The sequence below is a fragment of the Sinohyriopsis cumingii genome, chromosome 3 (genome assembly GCF_028554795.1).
Source record: "Sinohyriopsis cumingii isolate HCF-2022 chromosome 3, ASM2855479v2, whole genome shotgun sequence".
NCBI classification, from domain to species: Eukaryota; Metazoa; Mollusca; class Bivalvia; order Unionida; family Unionidae; genus Sinohyriopsis; species Sinohyriopsis cumingii.
Window position 1 is genome coordinate 123664162 of NC_142963.1, and position 20605 is coordinate 123684766.

General features: G+C 34.9%; 1 protein-coding gene across 1 annotated transcript in view; it reads right to left on the bottom strand.

Annotated features, from left to right (window-relative positions):
- Nucleotides 1-20605, bottom strand: part of LOC149803762 (dynein axonemal heavy chain 3-like) — a 311163-nt gene that overhangs the window by 256741 nt on the left and 33817 nt on the right. The window contains exons 5-12 of the mRNA XM_089953988.1: nt 20332-20485; nt 17919-18108; nt 16688-16763; nt 10427-10546; nt 8728-8853; nt 7701-7899; nt 6875-7054; nt 4760-4896 (exon numbers count right to left, since the gene is read on the bottom strand). Coding sequence (XP_089810114.1) covers nt 4760-4896; nt 6875-7054; nt 7701-7899; nt 8728-8853; nt 10427-10546; nt 16688-16763; nt 17919-18108; nt 20332-20485 — 1182 coding nt within the window. The remainder of the gene's footprint in view (nt 1-4759; nt 4897-6874; nt 7055-7700; nt 7900-8727; nt 8854-10426; nt 10547-16687; nt 16764-17918; nt 18109-20331; nt 20486-20605) is intronic.

Here is a 20605-nt window from a genome sequence, read left to right on the forward strand (position 1 = left end):
GAATCCTGGACTAGTGAGACAAAGGTTGGCAGTTTGATATTCCACCTTGCTGCAAACAGGTCTACCAATGGTCAGTCCCATCAGTACATATCTGAGTGAAAACACAGGAACTGAGGGACCATTCCATTTGTATAAAGTGACTGTTCCTGGAAAAAGAATATATTATGTTTAGACATCCAGGAATATGATGTACTTGTACTTGGATTTTCTTGGTGACACCACTTTAAAAAGTCCCACACAAGCATGCAAAGGTCTTGGTTCCACCTAACAGTTGTAGGATAAATTCCTGCCACCAGCGAAAGGCTTCCTAAATGGACTTCATCTTGAGATAATGATATGAAGATGTCAGTCCTGGGGAGACCATGCTGCACTGGATTCCTGATAAGATGGTAGTAGATGTGGCCCCCAGCCTTCTTTACTTACATCGATACACTGATCTTTGGTGTTTATAGTTGCAGAGATGTACCTGCTGTGAGCCAATTTAGGTAGCTCCAAGTAAGCAGACAATACCTCATATTTGACCAAATGGAGAGAGTTTGGTCCTGTTAGCAAAATTCTGGCCTCCAATGGGATTAAAAAATCAGCTGTCATGGGCACATATAACAGATGAGGAGGTCTGCTGCCACATTGAGCAAGCCTAGAAGGCGAAGGTATTCCCAGGTGGAGAAAGATTCCCTCGAGAGTAACAAAGTCATCATTTTCACTGCTGTTCCTGAGGGAGATGTACTCAGTTAACCTGTGTTGAATTCCATACCTAGATGGACACATTGTTGAGATGGTACTTGGTCAGATTAGTCCTTCTTGGCAAGGAAACCCAGATTTGTAAGCAGTGTAACAAGGTTAATCGTATCATGTTCTAGTACATAACTCACTTAATGTTTTTGCAGGATCTTGTCCAGGTAACTTGATGTTGCTGCCTTGGAGATGGTCCGGGCATGAGCCATAACACAGTTCATCAGACAAGTGAAGACCCAGGGACTGATTTTGAGTCCAAATAGGAGTGCTCAGAATTGATAGATGATGTCATTGTAGACAAATCGCAGGGAATTCCTGGAAACCTTGTGAATAGGGACATGAAATATGCATATTATAGGTCCACAACAACTGCGAAGTCTCCTTCTTAAATGGCATTCTAAATGCCAAATGGTGTTTCCATCGAGAACCAAGGAGTGTGAATGAATTGATTGAGGGAACTTAGGTCAATGACAGGGTACAGAATGCTGTTTGCCTGTGAGACCCAAAAAAGTACAGAATAAAATCCTGGAAATTTATATTCTGAATAATTTGTACCGCCCTTTTCTGGAGGTCATTTATTTCTTGCTGCAAAGTGGAAGCTTTGAATGAGTCTGTTGGAATGTTTGTAGCTCATGGGACTCGAGATTCTAAAGGTCTTTTGAAAGTGATGCTGAGTCCCACTTATCACATCTACTGATCATTGTGGCAAATTGTGTCCCATTTTTCAGCAAAAAATTGAAGCATTCTTCCAACAGGATCTATGGTAAAGGGCAGTGTGGAGATGATGTCATTTTTTGTGAGATGGAGGCAGTGGTGTAAAGAAACTCTGGTGTAAGCGACCAATACTTCTGCTTTTGTCCACAATATGACAGCTTCTCAGGTTTGTATTCGAGTTGTGTCCTTTAGTTCATTTTTTTGCTTTCAACTAATACCCCTGTATCAGTATTGTTGTTGAGGGGTGTGGCTTGTTTGCATACTTCAGCAATCTGGCTATTAAAAAGGAGATTATAGGACAATGGTTCTGATCACAGTTTGACCTTATGATGATCCTTAAAGAAGGTGGAGGTAAAGAGTAGTGTACCTCATTCCACCAACTGCAAATGTGCAGCTGCTGTGACAACATTGCTGATGTATGTTGAGCAGCTCTGTTCAAGACCTGGGCCATTCTGGAGACCCACTCCCATGCATGTTCTGTGGAATTCATAGTAAGAGAAGATGAACTTTGTTTCACTTGATGGAAGATGTTTATCGATACCAAGACCAACATAGAGCCCATGGCTATGACATTCCAGACCAGTTGTTCAGTATCACTGAAAGATGTTCGATCCATACAAACGGAGTATGGTTTTGTCATCCTCAAAGCTTAAATATCCCAGTCAACTGTTGAGGTGTGCAAATGAAAAACTTGTGTATGGCAGTAGTATCTTAATGGAAAGCACTTTTGTGAGAAAAAGATATGGTTGATGGTGAGATCTTGTTGTTGTTGTTGTAGGGTTTAATGCCATTTTCCAGCACACAATAGGCTATACATGACGGCCAGTATTAATGGTGGAGGAAGAACCTGGGAAAACCCTGGAAAGAACCACTGACCCATGAGAAGCTACTGGCAAGCTTTCTCACAAACCCACATTGGCTGAATCCGAGACTCGAATCCACGCAGACAGAGGTGAGATGGCAGTGATCCATAACAGAGAGTGCTTTAGACCACTCAGCCACTTGGAGATATTGTAATTGATCATGTAAGCAGTTAAAATGTCTATGATTCTGCCAGACTGTGGAAGTTAGATTCTTCCTTATTCATGATAAGACCAACAGATGCTGCAACTCTGGTCCAAGTGGTTGATTGGGTAAGAATTGGAGGGCAGAAATCTGGAAGAAAAAGAGGAAAACTTCTTCAATCAAAGCTTTGAAGGCTGACATAGTGTAGTCAAGAAGTGATGAAGGAACCTAAGAACAAGCGTCATTGTCTTTGCCTGCATGTCATGAGGCTGATGTCTCCAGAGTTGCCTGAGAAGGAGCTGGTGAAGAGTATTAAGGTCTATCGCTGACAAAACTCTTGAAGTGCCCTGAAGTAGAAACAGTCATTTCCAATCGGTCACGTATGAGAGTCCCTCTATTGACCAAGGGTTGACAGAAAGGAGAAGTGACATCTGTCAGAAGCTGAGGTACTAGGCTCAGCATCATAAATAGAGAGTGCTGTGAGACTATATGTGGGTCAGACTAGTCTCCATAATTGCCTGTATGCACCAGCTTTGACAGACTGAATGACAGATTGACTTCTGTAACTCATCATGTATGTGTTGAGGTCTTTGTCCTTGAAGATCCCTTGCAGCAGTCCTAGGCTCATCAAAATGAAAACAGACTATGTTTGTTGGAAGGATGTCATCCGAGTCTTAATGCTGAGGTGGGTTAGGGGATGTTTAATCCATGTGACTAATCTGCGTATTGTATTGGCTGAGTGAGAGAATTCCCTCACTAATCATTAAGAGATGTAGTGTGGAACCCTGAGGAGGCAAGGCCTATTGATATTGCCAACAATGAGGAGTCCTGTAGTGGTGACATAGGTGCTGGGGCTGTCTCTAAAGAAGTAAATGTCTGACATTTTGTAACTGGAGATCCCTTTATTGAATTGTCTCCCTTATCTACCTTAATTTTCCTGCACTTAGGACATGTCAGCATGTAGGCTTATGGTGTCTATGTCCTTATTCATGCATTTCTGCACTTTGCCCATGATCTAATCTCTAAAACAAATTGAGCAGAACTTATAAACAGTTGTAGCTCTGCACCTGTCACCTATTATAGAACACAAAGTCGATGCAGAGCTATACCTTAAAGCATTACCTGGAAAACAGCAGATGAATTTAATAAAGCTATGAAGCATCCAGGTAAAAACCAAAATAATTCACCATACCACCTGTGAGAGGTTCAATGATGACAGGTAAATGCAATGAAGCATCGCATCCAGACACTAAATGTATTATCAGAGAAAACTCACCTGTATATAGCCATCCATTGTGGAATTCTACATATATTAAGTTATCTATAAGCGACAGGGACTTGCATGAACATAAAATAAAAATTACAGCTTACTTATTGTGAAGTCTTATAGTCTACCAATACAAGTACCTAAGTACAATTAAATGTGAAAAGACAACAAAGTGTGACAAAATTGTAAAGGCAGAACTTTGTCAACACAGAAAGAAAGAAAAGTTGGAAACAGATGGAGTATATTTTCCTTAGAAGTGATAACACCTCTAACTTGTATCAAAGGTGATTCTGGCTTCTGTTATGTCTCTTGTGGTGAGTGTGCTTCTTGGCATGAGCAGAAGTAGTAACTGGGATATTCATGGGTTTTGTCAGCAATACCTATATCATGGGGAGATCACTCTGACCTACCGCCACCTAAGCAGGCAGATAAATTTTAGTTCTTTTTAGCTAAAACTGTTTTATGGGAGGGCTGGATTTGCAAGGTAGTTGTTATTCTCCTAAGGTATTATGACTGGGTCACATATTTAAAGAAGAAATACAATGATGAAAATTAAATGGTGCAGTCCTAACAAAAAGCACTAATCAAAACTTGGGCTCTTTAAGATTGAAAGAAGTAGCAGTTTAATAGTTTATTCAGTAGGATTTTAATAAAGCATTAATAGATTAAATGAGGGCTTTGCATAATGGAAGTTCTTACTTCAAGATGTTCTCCTTTTGAATGTGACTTTCACAAACCTAACTCTAACATGAAGCCATGGGTATTGCGCATGCAGGACAGAAAATAGTTATAAAATTTTATATTGCCATAAATTGTGGTCATGACTAGACAATGTTTTCTTGGAACACAAATGCCCTGTCACGGTGACCAAAATCTGGTGGCATGCAGTAACAGTTGCAAGATGCTTCAATGTACAAAGTTACAAAACTCTGCAAGCAACAATTCTTTAGAAACCACCAAACACAAAACTCAACTGGGTGGACAGAGTGACAGGCAAGGGTAACTATAGAAGCCCCAAAGCACAAAAATAGGAATTACTTTTGCGGACCAGTGGTGTTGTTTTTGAAGATCTCCATAGCCTTGTCTACATAGTCTGTAACAAGACTCTCCTCTAGTTTCACACAACGCAGCAGCAGCCTCTTACCCCTCAATTCTGGGAAAATTTCACATTCCACCTGTAGAAAAAATATCAACTAATGTTCTTATTTCGTCAAAATGTTTATCAGCTAATTTAGCAAATTTTCACAAGAACAACTAAAACAACCTCACTATGCTCACAGATAATAAAACAGAATTGGAGGCTCTTACTATATATTGTTGAAATCAAATCCCAATGAGCGGACTGAGTCATTTGTAACTAAAGTCAATGAGTTTTATTTTCATTCATATTACTGACAAAAAGACGATGTTGCTGCAGTATGTTTATACTCTATATAATTAATTCTTATTGCATCACCACATTAAGATACTTATATATTTACATAACATTTTTAAAATGCATTTTTTTATTAAAGCAAGTGCATTAGTAAGGTTTACACATTCAAAGGCTCTTATGCTAAGCACTAACTTGGACATAATATAATTAAAAAAAATCAGTATAGGTTAAATTGCAGTTTCTGGAAACAGTAATTGTAGTATCTGAATGCATTTACTGTATTTTTCTTCCCAAAACTAGCTGAATCATGCATCTTTGTCACCCTGTGCAAAGGACAAAAAACAGCTCAATTAAAATTGTATTTTCTGTTTAAGCTTCATGCTGCTTTCAACTGTATGCAAGTAATATTCTTCACGGGTTAGCAAATCTTTAGGAAAAATCAGAGAATAAATATTAATGAGTTTCTTAGGGACTACAGTAGGATGTCAGCTGACTGACTTAATTAGTGTAGTAATATCTTGAAAATTTGCATCTATTTGATAAAATCTGCATCTTCTGTATCTACAGCAACAATGAAACATCAATGTCAAGTTTGGTTACATTTGTTCCAGCATGGTTTGCTCTTGAGGATAATTTATCTTCCAATAATTTGATTCCATAAGTGATAAATGTAAGGTCCAAACTCAAGGACTCACTTGGTACAACTAAAGGACCTACTTGCCATATTCATCAAAAAATAAAACTTTCCTGATACATCTGAGCCAGTTTAATTAGTTCTATCAAAAAATCCTTTTTTAAAAAACTATTTCATCTGTAAAGATGAATTTTCTTCAATTTTGGTAAAATGTTATAATATTTAATTTGTAAAATTAATAAAACATTGTCACACTGTTTGGCCCAAATCTTAATGCAGATTGTTGCAAGTTTAAAATGGTACTTCTAATCCATCAATAAATGGATCTGAAGACTGTACCACTTGCATGCACCTGGGGTGATATATGAAAAGTTTTAAGATCCATCCCCTATTTCTGCTAATACAAAACCACACACCTATTAGCTGCTTAACACTGCCATACAAGCTTTGAAATTTTAAAGAAGTATTATCAACTCTATTTTTTACTGAACTTAAGTTGACAGAATTTCCAAATATTCATCTACATAACCACTTGACCTGGTGTACAAGGGATTATCTTAAACTGTGTTATGTTCTGATCTTTACATACATTTGCTTACTCAAACATGCACCCATGCACAAACACACACACAAAGACCCCTATGTGTTACTAAACTGCCTGTTTTCTTGAATGTAATCCTGTTTCCTTTGCAAAAAAAACAAGTGAAAAACAGTTTTCAGATTATTTTATAATAAAAACCACATACATCAGTTATTTTATTCACTTTGATTGCATATCTATTTAGCCTTTTATATGATACAAAATTCTAATAATAGGTAAGAATTTTTAAGTACAAGGTGACTTGTAAATAACATGAATCTACGTAAGGGTATAATTATACATATGTATACACAATACTTAAATAAATCTCACACTCTATGATGAAAATATCCTTTTTGCATACCTAGTGTATTTGTGACAGCCTCTACCTTTATCAAAGTGATCTGAGTAATGTTTGTTTTGGGTTCTTTTAAGTTGTTATGTGATAAAACTGGTCAATACACAAAACATATCAACACTGGAAAAATAAAGACATCGGTTTGAATCCCATTCAGGCAATCGAAACAGACAGATTTTTAAAAGAAAAAACAAAAACAGCTTTACCCTAGAAAGCCCATCTCCACTGGCAATAATCTCTGAGAAGCATCGGAGTATGATGTCACGGATCTCCCTAAACGGTGGATCAAACACGATCTTGGGTTCCTCAACTCTAAGCTTGATGATCATTATCTGGGCCATCACATACTGCAGCTCATCAAAATGCTCACCAAAATCATTGCCCGCCTATAAAGTCAGAAAAATGAAAAAACCTGTCAACTTCCTTAATCAGTTTAATTTTATATCTGAAAAGATCTAGGAATAAAATGCATATTTCTTTTGAACCCAGCTTTTACATGAACATTATGGAGTGTCTTAAAACAGTCTGTGAACATTTTTGCTTAATGTGCCCAAGTATGTGTGAGTGTGTGTGTGTGTGTGTGTGTCTTACTGCTCACTGCTATTTGATGAAGAAATGAGGTTTTATGTATTCCTAAGCAAACAGGCTGTCTTACTGCTCTGAAGGTGAGCAGTTTAACTGGCATTGGCTCAGTCAGTTTTTATTCTTTAAGTTTTAAAACCAAAGCTAAGCTTGACATTGTTTTAAAAAGCGAAAAGTATTTCTAGTGTTTATAAACTATGCAAAGGTTCCCAAAACCACCATTCTGTTTCAGAATGATGAACAAATATGGGATTCACCCCCATCATCCAAGAAACTTAGTGAAGAACTCCGTAAATTGGGGAATAGCTATGTTGTGTCACACACAATAATCCTAAAAGAAGACAATAGTTAATTGTCTGGAAAATATATGGTTCACTTCACACAACTGGTTACTGACATTCAGCATTACTGACAAACGAAGCATACGTTACTGAGAAATGTGGCATATACCTTGTGAGTTTCAAAGAAATGCAGGAAATCAGCTAGAGAATTGATGGCCATGCTTCGCAGCTGGAGAGACATAAGGGCTGCAACACTGCTGTAGAATCCCTGGATCAACTCCAAATTGTCTGTGTCATCTGTGGTGGACACCATGTTTTTCCACATGTCCTGCTTGTCCAAACAGATCTGGGCACAAGCTGGAATCCAGCTACCAAGAAATACATTCACGATAATTAAATGAAACATACTACTACACTTTGTGGCAATTGCTCTTTCGGTTTACCATTTAAACCAATTTATTTTTGGAAAATGTTCACTGACAGCTTTTCTTTAGTTAATTCAGATAAATGCAGCTTTTTCCCTTTTTCATAAATACCAGGTGATTTTTCCATATCAGGTCTCATAGTATATTCTCTTTTTGTGTCCACAGATGTAAGATAGTGATGTTCATGTGAGTTTGTTTGAATATGAATGGGTATATCAGTTTGTAAAAACATGCCTTGAAGAGTTTAATGTTTCATTGTGGGTTATATATATATATATATATATATATATATATATATATATATATATATATATATATATATAAAAGAATGATGTTTGTTATCTTCTTTTAATTCTTAAGTTTTGTTTTTGTTAACAATCAATTAATGAATTATGTTATGAAAGAAGGCCTTACGGGAGAATACTACATTATCAAATGATTTGCCTTCTATTAAAGGAGTTTATTATTATTGTTATTATTATCATCATCATTAGTCTTTTTTTAATTTTTAATGAAGTCTATCATTAATTTATTCTCATCGATTAGTTTCAGAAACCTACTTTCTTTTTAGTACTCATGCGACTTACATTGTTAACACAATGATGTCATATTCCCTGTGTAAAGCTACATCAAATAGGAAGATTATCAATCAAAAGAAACCGAACTAAAAATCTGGACCTTTGACACTTTTAATGATACATTTCTAAAATGTTACAAAAGGTAGGTGACATAATTTAATATAATGGGTAATTCCTATAAACACTCCTTTACTTCTTTCTAAGTTGTTCATGGGCCTCCCAGCATTGCTTCTTGACAAGCGATTCAAACTCTGACGGCAGCAGGGGCAAGTCGACTGACTCCAGCTCCTTTAGATTAATAAACCTCATATGGATGAACCTGGAATAAATGTACGAACTTCATTATGATCTTTGTGATTTTACATCTGAATTTGTGGACACATTGTTTCCAACAAAATTTTGACCTTACTTCACTCTGTACCTCTGATTATCAAACGGAAAACAAAACCAGATAATGATATTGATAGTTTCCACTTCCTTGAATAGGCTTGCTTTTTTAAATGCAAAGTGCTAAAACTGCATATTAACTATAGCATGAAGTTTAGCGGTATATTGTGGTACAGATCCTGCCCATACATGTATCACTGTACATTGCCAATGAATTATCTTTTATGATATTTATATAAATAGTATACAAAAAAAAAAATCTTCAACCTTTACGTGTTTCAACATTTTGTCTCTTTCATTGTCTATTGTTTTTAAAACCCCAAAATGATTTCTGAAAAATGTAAATGATTAAATGGCACATTGTATCCCACCTATTGCATAGCAACGACTCTGCAATACCATATGAACTGTTGCTGAATAAATAGGGGAAAGCACTCATTTAACAGCATTTCTGGCTAAACATTGCCAAGAAAAATGGAAAATTAATTGATAACCTTGCCATATGACAGGAATGTAATTGCAGAGTTTCATATGTGGGGCAATGACTTGATTGCCCACATTTGCCATCATGATCCCATTTTATATGCCAGTGTGACACAGTTGACACAACGCAAATTAAACTGTAGCCATCTTCATGTAGCTCAGACTCACTAACATGTAGTGATGTTTCTCAATCAATGTTCTTAGATTTAATTGATATTAAAGTTAAATGAAACTATGCCTTCTTGTTCTCTCTTTATTTTCATTTTGCATTTTCAACAGATTTTCCCCAAGATACTTCAATACATATCAGAGTACATTATCCTGAATTCCAATAAATCAAAATACAAAAATTCTGGTGATACCCAATCAACACAATACAAATATGAAAATTTGAAAACCTTGTGCAACAAAGTGCTTGTGGTCTTCTGGAAAAGGACAATAAAGCTAAGTTCAAGCAATATATAAAAAGTTGTGATTGCTCTCTACATCAGTGAGGCAAATGGATGAAGCTACCAATCCAGTTCTGTACATCAGAGGCAATGGATGAAGCTACCAATCCAGTTCTGTACATCAATGAGCCAAATGAATGAAGCTACCAATCCAGTTCTGTACATCAATGAGCCAAATGAATGAAGCTACCAATCCAGTTCTGTACATCAATGAGCCAAATGAATGAAGCTACCAATCCAGTTCTGTACATCAATGAGGCAAATGGATGAAGCTATCAATCCAGTTCCATACATCAATGAGGTAAATGGATGAGGCTACCAATCCAGTTCCATACATCAATGAGGCAAATGGATGAGGCTACCAATCCAGTTCTGTCAATCAATGAGGCAAAAGGATGACACTATCAAGAAAGCTCAGTACATTACCTTTCTATCTGCAACCTCATCCAGACAAAATTTAGTTTCAACAGTTGTACAAATGTGAAGCAAAACAAGCTGACCATAAAGTTTTATTCCATTGCCTTTTTTAATAATTATTAAATTGATGGAAGAGTATAGTGTAATTGTACTTACTTGTCAAACCAGAGGTTCTGAAGCTCCTGCATAATGGGGTTATTGATAAACAGGTGAGTACTGTTCCAATCTCTAATTTCCTGGTAGGTGCTATGCCATGGCACAGGGGCACGTATCACCCTGAAAAACACAAGAGTAAAATTTAATGTTTGCAAAAACTTTGCATCAAAAATGCCTAAGTTTCATACACATACTGCAGCTTATATAGGAATACAGAACTTAATAAGACACCTGGACACTGGAATGCTATCCATAGATATTTAGAGGCCAAAAGGTACATGAAATGTATTCTCTTAAATAAAGCAAAATATATATTAAAGATTTTGATAGTAAGTATCATGATTATACAAGCCATAATTGTTTTAATAAATGCATGAACACACAATATCAGGAATAAAGTCTGTAATGTAAGATGTTTGAAAAAAAATCTAAAATTTTCAGAACTGCAACATTTATTTTTATGAAAAAATTGCTGGTAATAGTACAATCTTTGCTCACCAACCAATCTTCCATGAGGCCTTCTACAATGACATTTGTACAAATATATATATATATATGTTGTCAGGCATTTCTGTGCACCTAAGATTTCCATCTCCAATACTGAAGCAAAAAGCACACCAAATTCGACAAATTGATGAAAATAAAATACTATTATGCTTACCATTTGAAAAGAGGCAATAGTCACCAGAACATTCTGTTCAAAATAATATTAATTTTGGACACAGGGGACACCACCCCCACCCCACCCCCGTTTTCATGACTTGCAATATGTCAGAATATTGTGTGCATAGCTTTGAAAAGTTTAATGTTTATCCATCGAGCTATAGAAATGAAATACATTACTTTGGACCATTTCTGTCGAGTAATAAGGTCAGGTTTATAGCTAGTTTTAAAAAATTCAATGTAACAATGCCAATAAATGGCAAGAGATTAAGCAAACTAAACTAATCTTGTCAAAAAATTGGTAATGTTCAACATTTCATAACAAATAAGCTATTATGTGGAAGGGAAACAACAATGAATAAGATGTAATGTGTTTACAATGTCTTGTTTATGGGGAAAAATTACTAAAGAACTTAGAAACAGACTATATGCCAGGGAATTTATTGAAAATCCCATTCTAGCAGCAAGTTGACATGTTGGGAAGCAGACAACTTTGTACATGTTGGATAACTTCTTGCAAAATTGGAAACTTGGATTACGACGTAGAATTTTTTTAAGGTAAACATTTCAATCTTTTAAATAATGTATTTATTTGTATGGTTCTAAAAGATACATAGTAAACAGGATTTTCTGGGTTACACGTTCAAGAAGGTCATGGAGTGGGTCTTCATGTTGACATTTAGAAATCACATTTACATATGCATTTCAAGATGAAATGTGTGATATTTTTGTACACTTTATGAATATCACTTTTCTTAATTAAAGTATGATCTTTCTTTCATGATACAAAATGGATTTTGACCGAAAATAACATGTGATCCAATGTTTACAGAAATGAAGTATCGTTGCACAGAATTACCTGACGTGCAGAATTGGCCAACATGGTGATATATATATGTATGTATGTATGTATGTATGTATGTGAATGATTGGGTAACAAATTTAAAGAAGAAATAAATATACATGGATTCACATTTAAACATATATTGATCACTACCAGATGCAGAGTATGTAATTGTTGTATCCAATAAAGTTCTGTTTCAATTTTATGTTGCTACTTGAGGGCTCTCAATCAGACTGGATGATTTCTATAACCTGAACATAATTTATATTGTGGTCAGGTTAGTGAAAGTGTTTATACACTGGGTTCTCCTTATTTCGGATATCCATCAGGTGTTTTTTATTCTCACTTGGAATTTCATTATAGTCTCACCTGCATATTGTTTGCCAAAGAAGTGGTAGGTAAGTAATGAATAACATGAACCATAATGACCTCTTAAACCTGCAAGTACATTTTTGGGTTGTAAATATGCTTCCAAATATTTTAGATTTATCCGTTTTCAAGCAAAAGATGCAATTAACTGTTTTTCAGTCTAGTACTTGTTTGTGAATGATTCACCCATAAAACCCAGGATTTTACTTGAAAACTCAGCTATTTGGTGTGTCCCATGTACAGCAATGTATAAACATCACCAATTTCTAAAGCAATATACAAATACATATAAATTTAAAAGTATCTTGCAAACTTTGTCAGAAGACTTATAAGGTCAGAAGACTTAAAAAACACTCAAAATATATGAGAATAGCCATCAATTCAATGAATGCTTCTTTCCTTGAACCCTAAGATGGAGTTGTTTAGAGTATGGATACTATTTTAGACCCATTCCTACTTCATCTTTATTTTCTACCCATGCTGATAAATAAAAAACTTTGGCTTTGATGTTCAACCATTATTAAAATTGAATCCAGGCTGCATTAAACATTAATGCCATCCAAAAACAGCTCCCTGGCTATAAATATAATGTTATAATACATTAGCTCACCAAAAACTGGAGGAATCTAATGACATATGACCCAAAAAGCACCAGTGGCACTGGCGGTATACGAACTTTGCAGTGGCAAGACATGATGATCAGTTGAACAAATGAATCAACAAGAACTATTCCCTCACATGAGTTAAAGAGACAAATAAATCAGTCAGGGACCAGGGGTGATTAGAACACCACCCCAGCAGATGGGAGAGGACCAGCACCTTCCAGTGAGTATGATTGAAAGTTCTCCCTTTATTACTGATAGAACAGAAGTGCCTGTATCCAGCATGGTCAAGAGCCATGTCTGGTTTTAGGTGTCACTACATACTAGGTAAATAAATGAATATTCATATACCAAGAAACTATATGAATATTCGCAAAAACAGTATTCAAATTGTGAATGTTCAGTTATATGTTTCAGCTTTAATTAAAACATAAGTCAAATCCTTCTAGTCTGAAATCAATATCAGAATGCTGAATTTCAACAGGTCTATTGAAAAACAGTGAAATACAAAGTCTGGTTCATTTCTGCATGTACAAGTCAATGTGTTCATATGTTGGGTACAAAAATGCAACCAGTGATGTTAAACTTGACACAAGCTTAAGTAGGTCTGGTTTTCAAACTTGTTCACAATAGCATAAACATGCCAGTTAGTGGTCAGTTCTACTGATTTTTTGACATGACCACTATGGTTGTTATGGTGGAGATCAATTTTCATTAGCGTTTAGTGAAAAGCCCAAGTCAGTAGAACCAGCCAATCATGAGAAGCAGCCAAAAGAAGACTTTCAAGATGGCCATTAAGACGACCAATTTGGCAGTTAGATCATTATCTTTTTAATGTAAGATTAACTTGATAGAGCCTGAAGCATTATAGAGAAAACCTACTGATAAGAGCATCCATTCAGAAAGGGCACTCTTAAAAACATTTTCATGATTACAAGTGTGGCAGTCTTAGTGAGAGGTCTTATCTGGACTTAAAGATTGTCAACAATGCTACAATGACTGCCTTATTGTATATCAGATTGGTACAATTTTCATTCCAGATTATCTACATGCCATCAGAAGTCTTTAAGTGAAAAAAAAAACAAAAACGGATGATGATAGGACTATCAGTTCTGAAGGAGCAGTAACAACATGATTTTCAAGATGGTTGCCAAGGTGACCATGTTTGATATCAAAATAACACCATATTTATTTAGGATCATCTATATCTCCTAAAAAGTCATTTAATGAAAAAGTCATTTCAGCAGAACAATCTGTTCATGAGAAATAATGATACAATTTTCAAGACTGTTACCATGATAGCCATGTGGGATTTCAGATTGGCACTTTTTTCATTTATGACCATCTACAAGTTATAAAAAAAGTTTTGTTACAAAGCCCATGTTAATATGACCATTCATTCAGAAGGAATTAGCAATAACTAGACTGTCAAGATAGGAGCACTGGTGTCAGTTATGGATGTCAGATTGGCACTATTTTCATTTAGGACTATCTACAAATTATAAATGTTTTAGCAAAAGCCCCATGCTGAACATTTAGGTGTGGAGATAAGATTTTCATAGTGAATGTCTGTAGCACAGCATTCACATCTGTGGCCAACCAGACCTGAATGAAGATATATGCCAGGCTTAAATTCTTTCCTTGAAGTAGTTTAAAGTATTTATACACTCTTCTGTTTGTTTGTACCCTCTAATGATTTTAAAAACAAGTGCATCAACGATATAAAAGAACACACAAAACTGTGTCATTTCATTCATCATTTTATCATTTCTAACCCAACTGTTGCCATGAGGTCCTTAACAATTACAAATACTGGACACAGACAACACAGTTTTTATTAAAATAGACTATTCTAGAAACCAGAAAATGACAGCTAGCTGTCTGTCTGCTTGTTTACATTGAGAGTTTCTGATTATTTATTCATGTTTCATATTAAACAGAAACTCTCAGTGTAAACAAGCAGAGAGATGGTTCACTGTCATTTTCTGGTTTCTAGAATAGTCTATTTGAATAAAAACTGTGTTGTCTGTGTCCAGTATTTGCTATGTCTAGTTTTAATATTTCTAAAATGAACTGAACAAAAATAAAAGGAAAAACTATGCATGTGTTGAAAGTGATGCAACTCCAAAATGTACAGGATTATTGGGATTATTAAAGGCAGTAAACTAAATCACATCTGCTGCATGAAAACATAAACCTACCCATGCAAATATGGTGACTGTATTACTAGAGAAACTCCTGTTTGATTCAAAATGCCAATTAAAGGACAGTTTTTGGAACACCATGGCAAAAATCAGGTTAGAAATTATAAATGGATGAATGAAATGACTAAATTTTGTGCATTTTGTAATGTCCTTGATATTGTATGTTTTTGAAATCAGCAGGGGTGTACCAACAAACAGGAATGTATGCAAATACTATAGGAGGAGTAATGAAAATAATGGCCCACTCTATAAGCTTTTCTGGTCTTCAAGCTAATAAACACCATCAAAAAGCTTTATCAAATGTACTGATTCTGAGGACAAAGCTGTTCAAGATAAACATGCAACTTTATATTAGTTCTCCATATGCCAGATAACTGGAAATGGATTTACCTGGACTGCATCGGTGGTACATCATAACAGTGATATACCAAACCATGACCAAAGGGTATCATTGACAACCCTAGCTGTGTCCTAAGAATTAGTACATATGAATTGATCCATGTTTGCCAAATACAAATAGGAACAGTCTGCAGGAAATTGTCAGTGGGAAAAAAAATACTGGAATTTCCCACAAGCTGTAACCTTAGCATGCATGTGTCTTCAAAATGCTTTGTTGAGAATGACTTATTGCTAACATGAACATCATGAGATTATCATGACTATATCATCAACAATATTAGTTGATGATATTATGACACAACTTTACGTTCATAACATCACTAATACACAAGAATGTGATCCACTGAGGTGGACACTGACAAGGGATACATTCTGGTCACTGTTTGTGCATGGGTCAGGTATGTAGCAGCTGCAAGCTTGCCTCCATCTTTTGAACCATTTGAATACTGGCAATGTATGCACACAATAGGAAGCTTTTATATTATGCAATTACCTCTGCAGAAACAAAGGCACTGGTAGAGGACATTTTAATTAGCAATGATCAAACATTGTTTTGGGGGTTCAAATAATCAATATTATAATCTGGAAATGGAGGATTGCACAACAATGACAATACTGATTTTGCCAGGGTCTAAATGAGGACATATCTACAATCTGGTTTTTAACTGTATACGGTTTGGTACTGAACTATGACAACAAAAAAATGAAAAATCATGCTTTAAGTCTCTCCATGGGACTGTTATTTGACAAGCATGTAGAGATAAAGTGATAAAATAAGGCAAAAATTTCCCATCTTTTTTGGCATACACATTTTTGTGACTATAAGACAAGAATTTATGACTCTTCCTTATATTGAAAATCATTTGCTACAAAATGCAGATTCCTATTTGGCCGTAAATGTAATACACATGTATGTGTAACTGAAATACAGGGTCTATCCTACAATGTGTGACTCCTGGATTTATGCTAATTTCTCAAAACTTGAACTGAAAAACCAATAGAATAGCTGAAAATATCACATTATATTCTGTAAGCCTTCATTTCTTTCTTAAATCCCTCCAATATTAAAAGCATCCCACCTCTACTTTTCAAAACAGTGGGTGAATACCCACCATAAATTTTCAATTCATTTCATTTCTTACAATCTTTATCAAGGAAACATGGTATTAAATTGACAAACCTTTGAGGGAAAGGTTTCGGCACACAATAAATATGAAGTCTATCTCTTTCCTCTGAGTCTTTCAATATGTAATCCACTGCAATGATAATAATACAAATTTCAGCCAAATAATGGTTTATGTGATGTTTACATATACAAGTATGACAGAAAAGTACCTGTTTTGATCATAATTAAGACATCCATGATATAATACTAAAAAATGATATAATTCCCATTAGACATGGAAGATCTATGGAAAACTGACTAATCTTAACAAAAATATACTACAACAAAACTTCACAATCAAAGATGTAAATCTGGCATCCAAGTAAAACTGAACACAAAAAATTATCTTAACTTACATACTGATGGGGAGAAAAATCTACTGAACAAAGACATACAAAATTGATAGTTTTCATTACCCTGACAAAAAATTTTAATATGTATGAACTTAAATGTTGAATTACAAGATGCAATTTAATTGGCTGCCAATGATGTCAAATAACAAAGAAAAGTGTGTAACAAACAGCACAGGTTTCATACATTACCTGGGAGTTGTTTCTGAAGGACTCTTCAGGAGTATACATAGGCTTCCAAAATTTTAAAGAGTACTTTTTCAGACTGAATTGAACTTATCACCATATGCTGCTTTGCTTATTACTCCAAGAATAAGTAAATAAACAAAACAAAACCCAAATAACTAGTGTAAAGGGCATGCAAATCAATATGGTAACTATCTGTGTCATGTGTCATTTGATCCACCCAATTTTATCCCATTTTATGTATACATCTCTTCATTTTTTAAAAATAGGTAAATAGCAAAACATCTGAATTTAAAACAAGTTATATTTTATTCAGTTTTCATGTTTTGCATTCCTTAAGATAAATTCAAGGACAAAATTCAACAAGTGTTTCAAGAAATTTAAGAACTTTACAAGGATAAAACCAACTTTTGAAAATTCTAGAAAATATCAATGTAACCCATTAATTTCAACAAATTTTCGAGGTTGTGTGAAACATGTGGCAGCTAGATCAATAAAACTAAAACAGCACATAAAATGTCCATATGAAAACCATCAATCTGAATGAGTAACAGTGATCTTAATGGTAAAGTGGTTACATTTCTTTGGATATACCTGCTTTTACAAAAAATACTGATGTGAACAAGAAAATGGAGAGTGGCTGTATTGTTTTTACTGTATGCTATTGTGAAAGAATTTGATATAATTAATAAATTCCAGCCTGGACTCACCAATGGATTTTCTGAAACTGTATTCATAGTCATTGCTTATCTCCTCTGTCAAACCTGTGACCATGGAACCAAGTTCCGAACTGGTGAGGAGAGGATTTGGCACGAGACTGCAGATATTCTTCATCACATCTGGATGTTGTGGGGCTATCATTGCTCTCTTCACCCCTTTCTCTATGTAGTAGTAATATCTCTGAAAATGAAACATAATGGATATATAGATATATATCCCACCATCAACTTCAGAAAAGAAACTTCAATATATATCCAAATTTAATAATATTTTATTTAAGTATCATCATATAACTATGCAATTACAATATTTTCTTTAAATCTGACAATTATTTTTCTAAGTTTTCTTGTATTGTGTCCAGAGATGCAGATGTCAGCTTCATATCACTCAGATGTACTTGAAGCCTGATCAATTTGCCCCAAACCTTATTGGTAGGCTGGTGGTTTGGGATCTAATCTCACCCATTCATACAACACTGTAATTATTGCAGGGAGATTTGTCCACAACCCATAAGTGCACAAATTGACTCTTATTTAGACACTTACCAATATTTCTAACAGATCATGAATTACATTTGAACCCAAAATGCGTAACACTGTCAACTATTACATCCAATTTGTAATATGGCATGTTGTTGAACTGTGATAATAGTAACATCACTTCATCTTGATCACATGATGGTCACAATTACAAATGCACAGAATTTCAAGTCATATGACCAAAACAACCATGTCCAATCAGCAATGTTGTTTCTGACTGACTTCTCAAATGTGAGGGAACAATCAATTATGTACAAATGTAGTCCAGTAATTAAAAATGGCAACATGAGGTAGGATTACATAATTCTATACAGATTTATAATTTGTCAAACATAAGATTGAATAATGAAACATGTTGTACAGCTCATCATATATATTCACTTAGCAGGTGGAGACTTTTGAAATCAGTTTATATATATACAGTCCAACATAACTGATTTATTGACATAATATGACATGACCAGAACATGCATTGAAAGTTTCTGCTAATAAACTCTTATTCAGCTTGATAACAAATATTTTAAATGAACTCTTATATTGCTATTGGTCTTGTTTTATATCTGCAATGTATATTGGTTGGTGTGATATTGCCTTGGGTTTCTGTTAATGGTATTGTTTAACCTCTTCAAGGGAACCAGTTACTGATTCAAAAAGTCCATCCACCTGTTAAGTGAGGTCAATGATCATCAAAAATGATATAAAATACATATTGTTTCTGTTTATAATGGTTAGAGATGGGCAAAGTTTCAAAAGATTACACAGAAAAATAATGCTTTCAAGATCTCACCTGAACCAAGCACTATTTCTACAAAACAATAATGAGCAGCAGTGACCCAGTTCTGAATCTAAGTAATAATTGTGCTGGCAAGAAGAGGCATTTAGCAGACATTTTAAAATACTACATACACTGAACAGTCACCACATTTGCTTTTTTTTGTTTTTATGGAATTCATACATGGAATCTATGCAGTAAATAGAATAGCAGTGATCGAAATTTGGATTTTTTCACTAACCCACAGAATACCAAAATAATATTGTAATGGTCCAGCCCAAATTTGACTGATTCTGCTAAAATCAAACAGAAGCCGATACAGTTTCTAATTCAACATTTATTATTCATTAACATCAACTCAAAAACAATAACACCGTATTTCACCAATAAAACTCACAAATGAAATACCCTTTGCACTTTTGTATTGCTCCTGGTTCATACTTCAGCTGTTTGTGTTCATTTTTCCAGCATTTCTGGTACTTACTTGGTCTCTTGACTTTATCATAACTGCAATCATGTTATATAATTTTGGTGGCACACCTTGTAAATATTTTCACATTTAAAATGCCCACTACACAATGCACTGAATATTTATCAACAATGACATAAAAAATAATATAAAAAACACATTGTTTGTCATAATTCTGGATTATTGAGTTGGCAAATGCTACCTTTTCTATTTGGTCAATACTAGCCTGAGACTCTATACCTTTTGTTATCATCAGTAATGAAACTAGTGCTTGGGAGGAATACACCTGACTTGTTCCATGTGCAACAAAAATGTTTTGACAAGAATCACAGAAATTATCTCGATTATTGTACCTCATCAAGTGCAGGGTGTTTGGCTGGTACTCTATTAACACAATAAACAAATCAGTTATCCATTAAAGAGAATGCTGACTCGTGTACACTTATTAACTAACCTGGAATTATAGCAGATTAGCTGTAAATTTTGAGTCCTTTAATAAGCACAGATTTCTGTCCTGAAAATTACAAATACAAGTAGCAGCATTTATGCAAAAAAGTAATAACTGCATAATAGCAACCATAAATAAAAGTAGGTTTGGAGATCGAGGTCAACAAGAATTATACCTCTAAATCACGATCTGAGGGCTGTCCACTCTCCTCTTGATCTTCTCTCTCAATTGCAAGCATAATGTCCATCTGTTCATTTGGGGTCAATGGTCGGCTGGGTGGCAACTCAGAGTCCTCTGGGATTCCTGGCGAAGTCCTCTCAGGACTACCCCTGGAATAATTCAACACTTGAAAATATATTTTTTTCATGAATACATTCTACTTTTTAATCCCAGAATTTTGTTTCTTCTGTTTTCTGTTTTAATAAGACACCCTGGAGTTTTTACTAGAA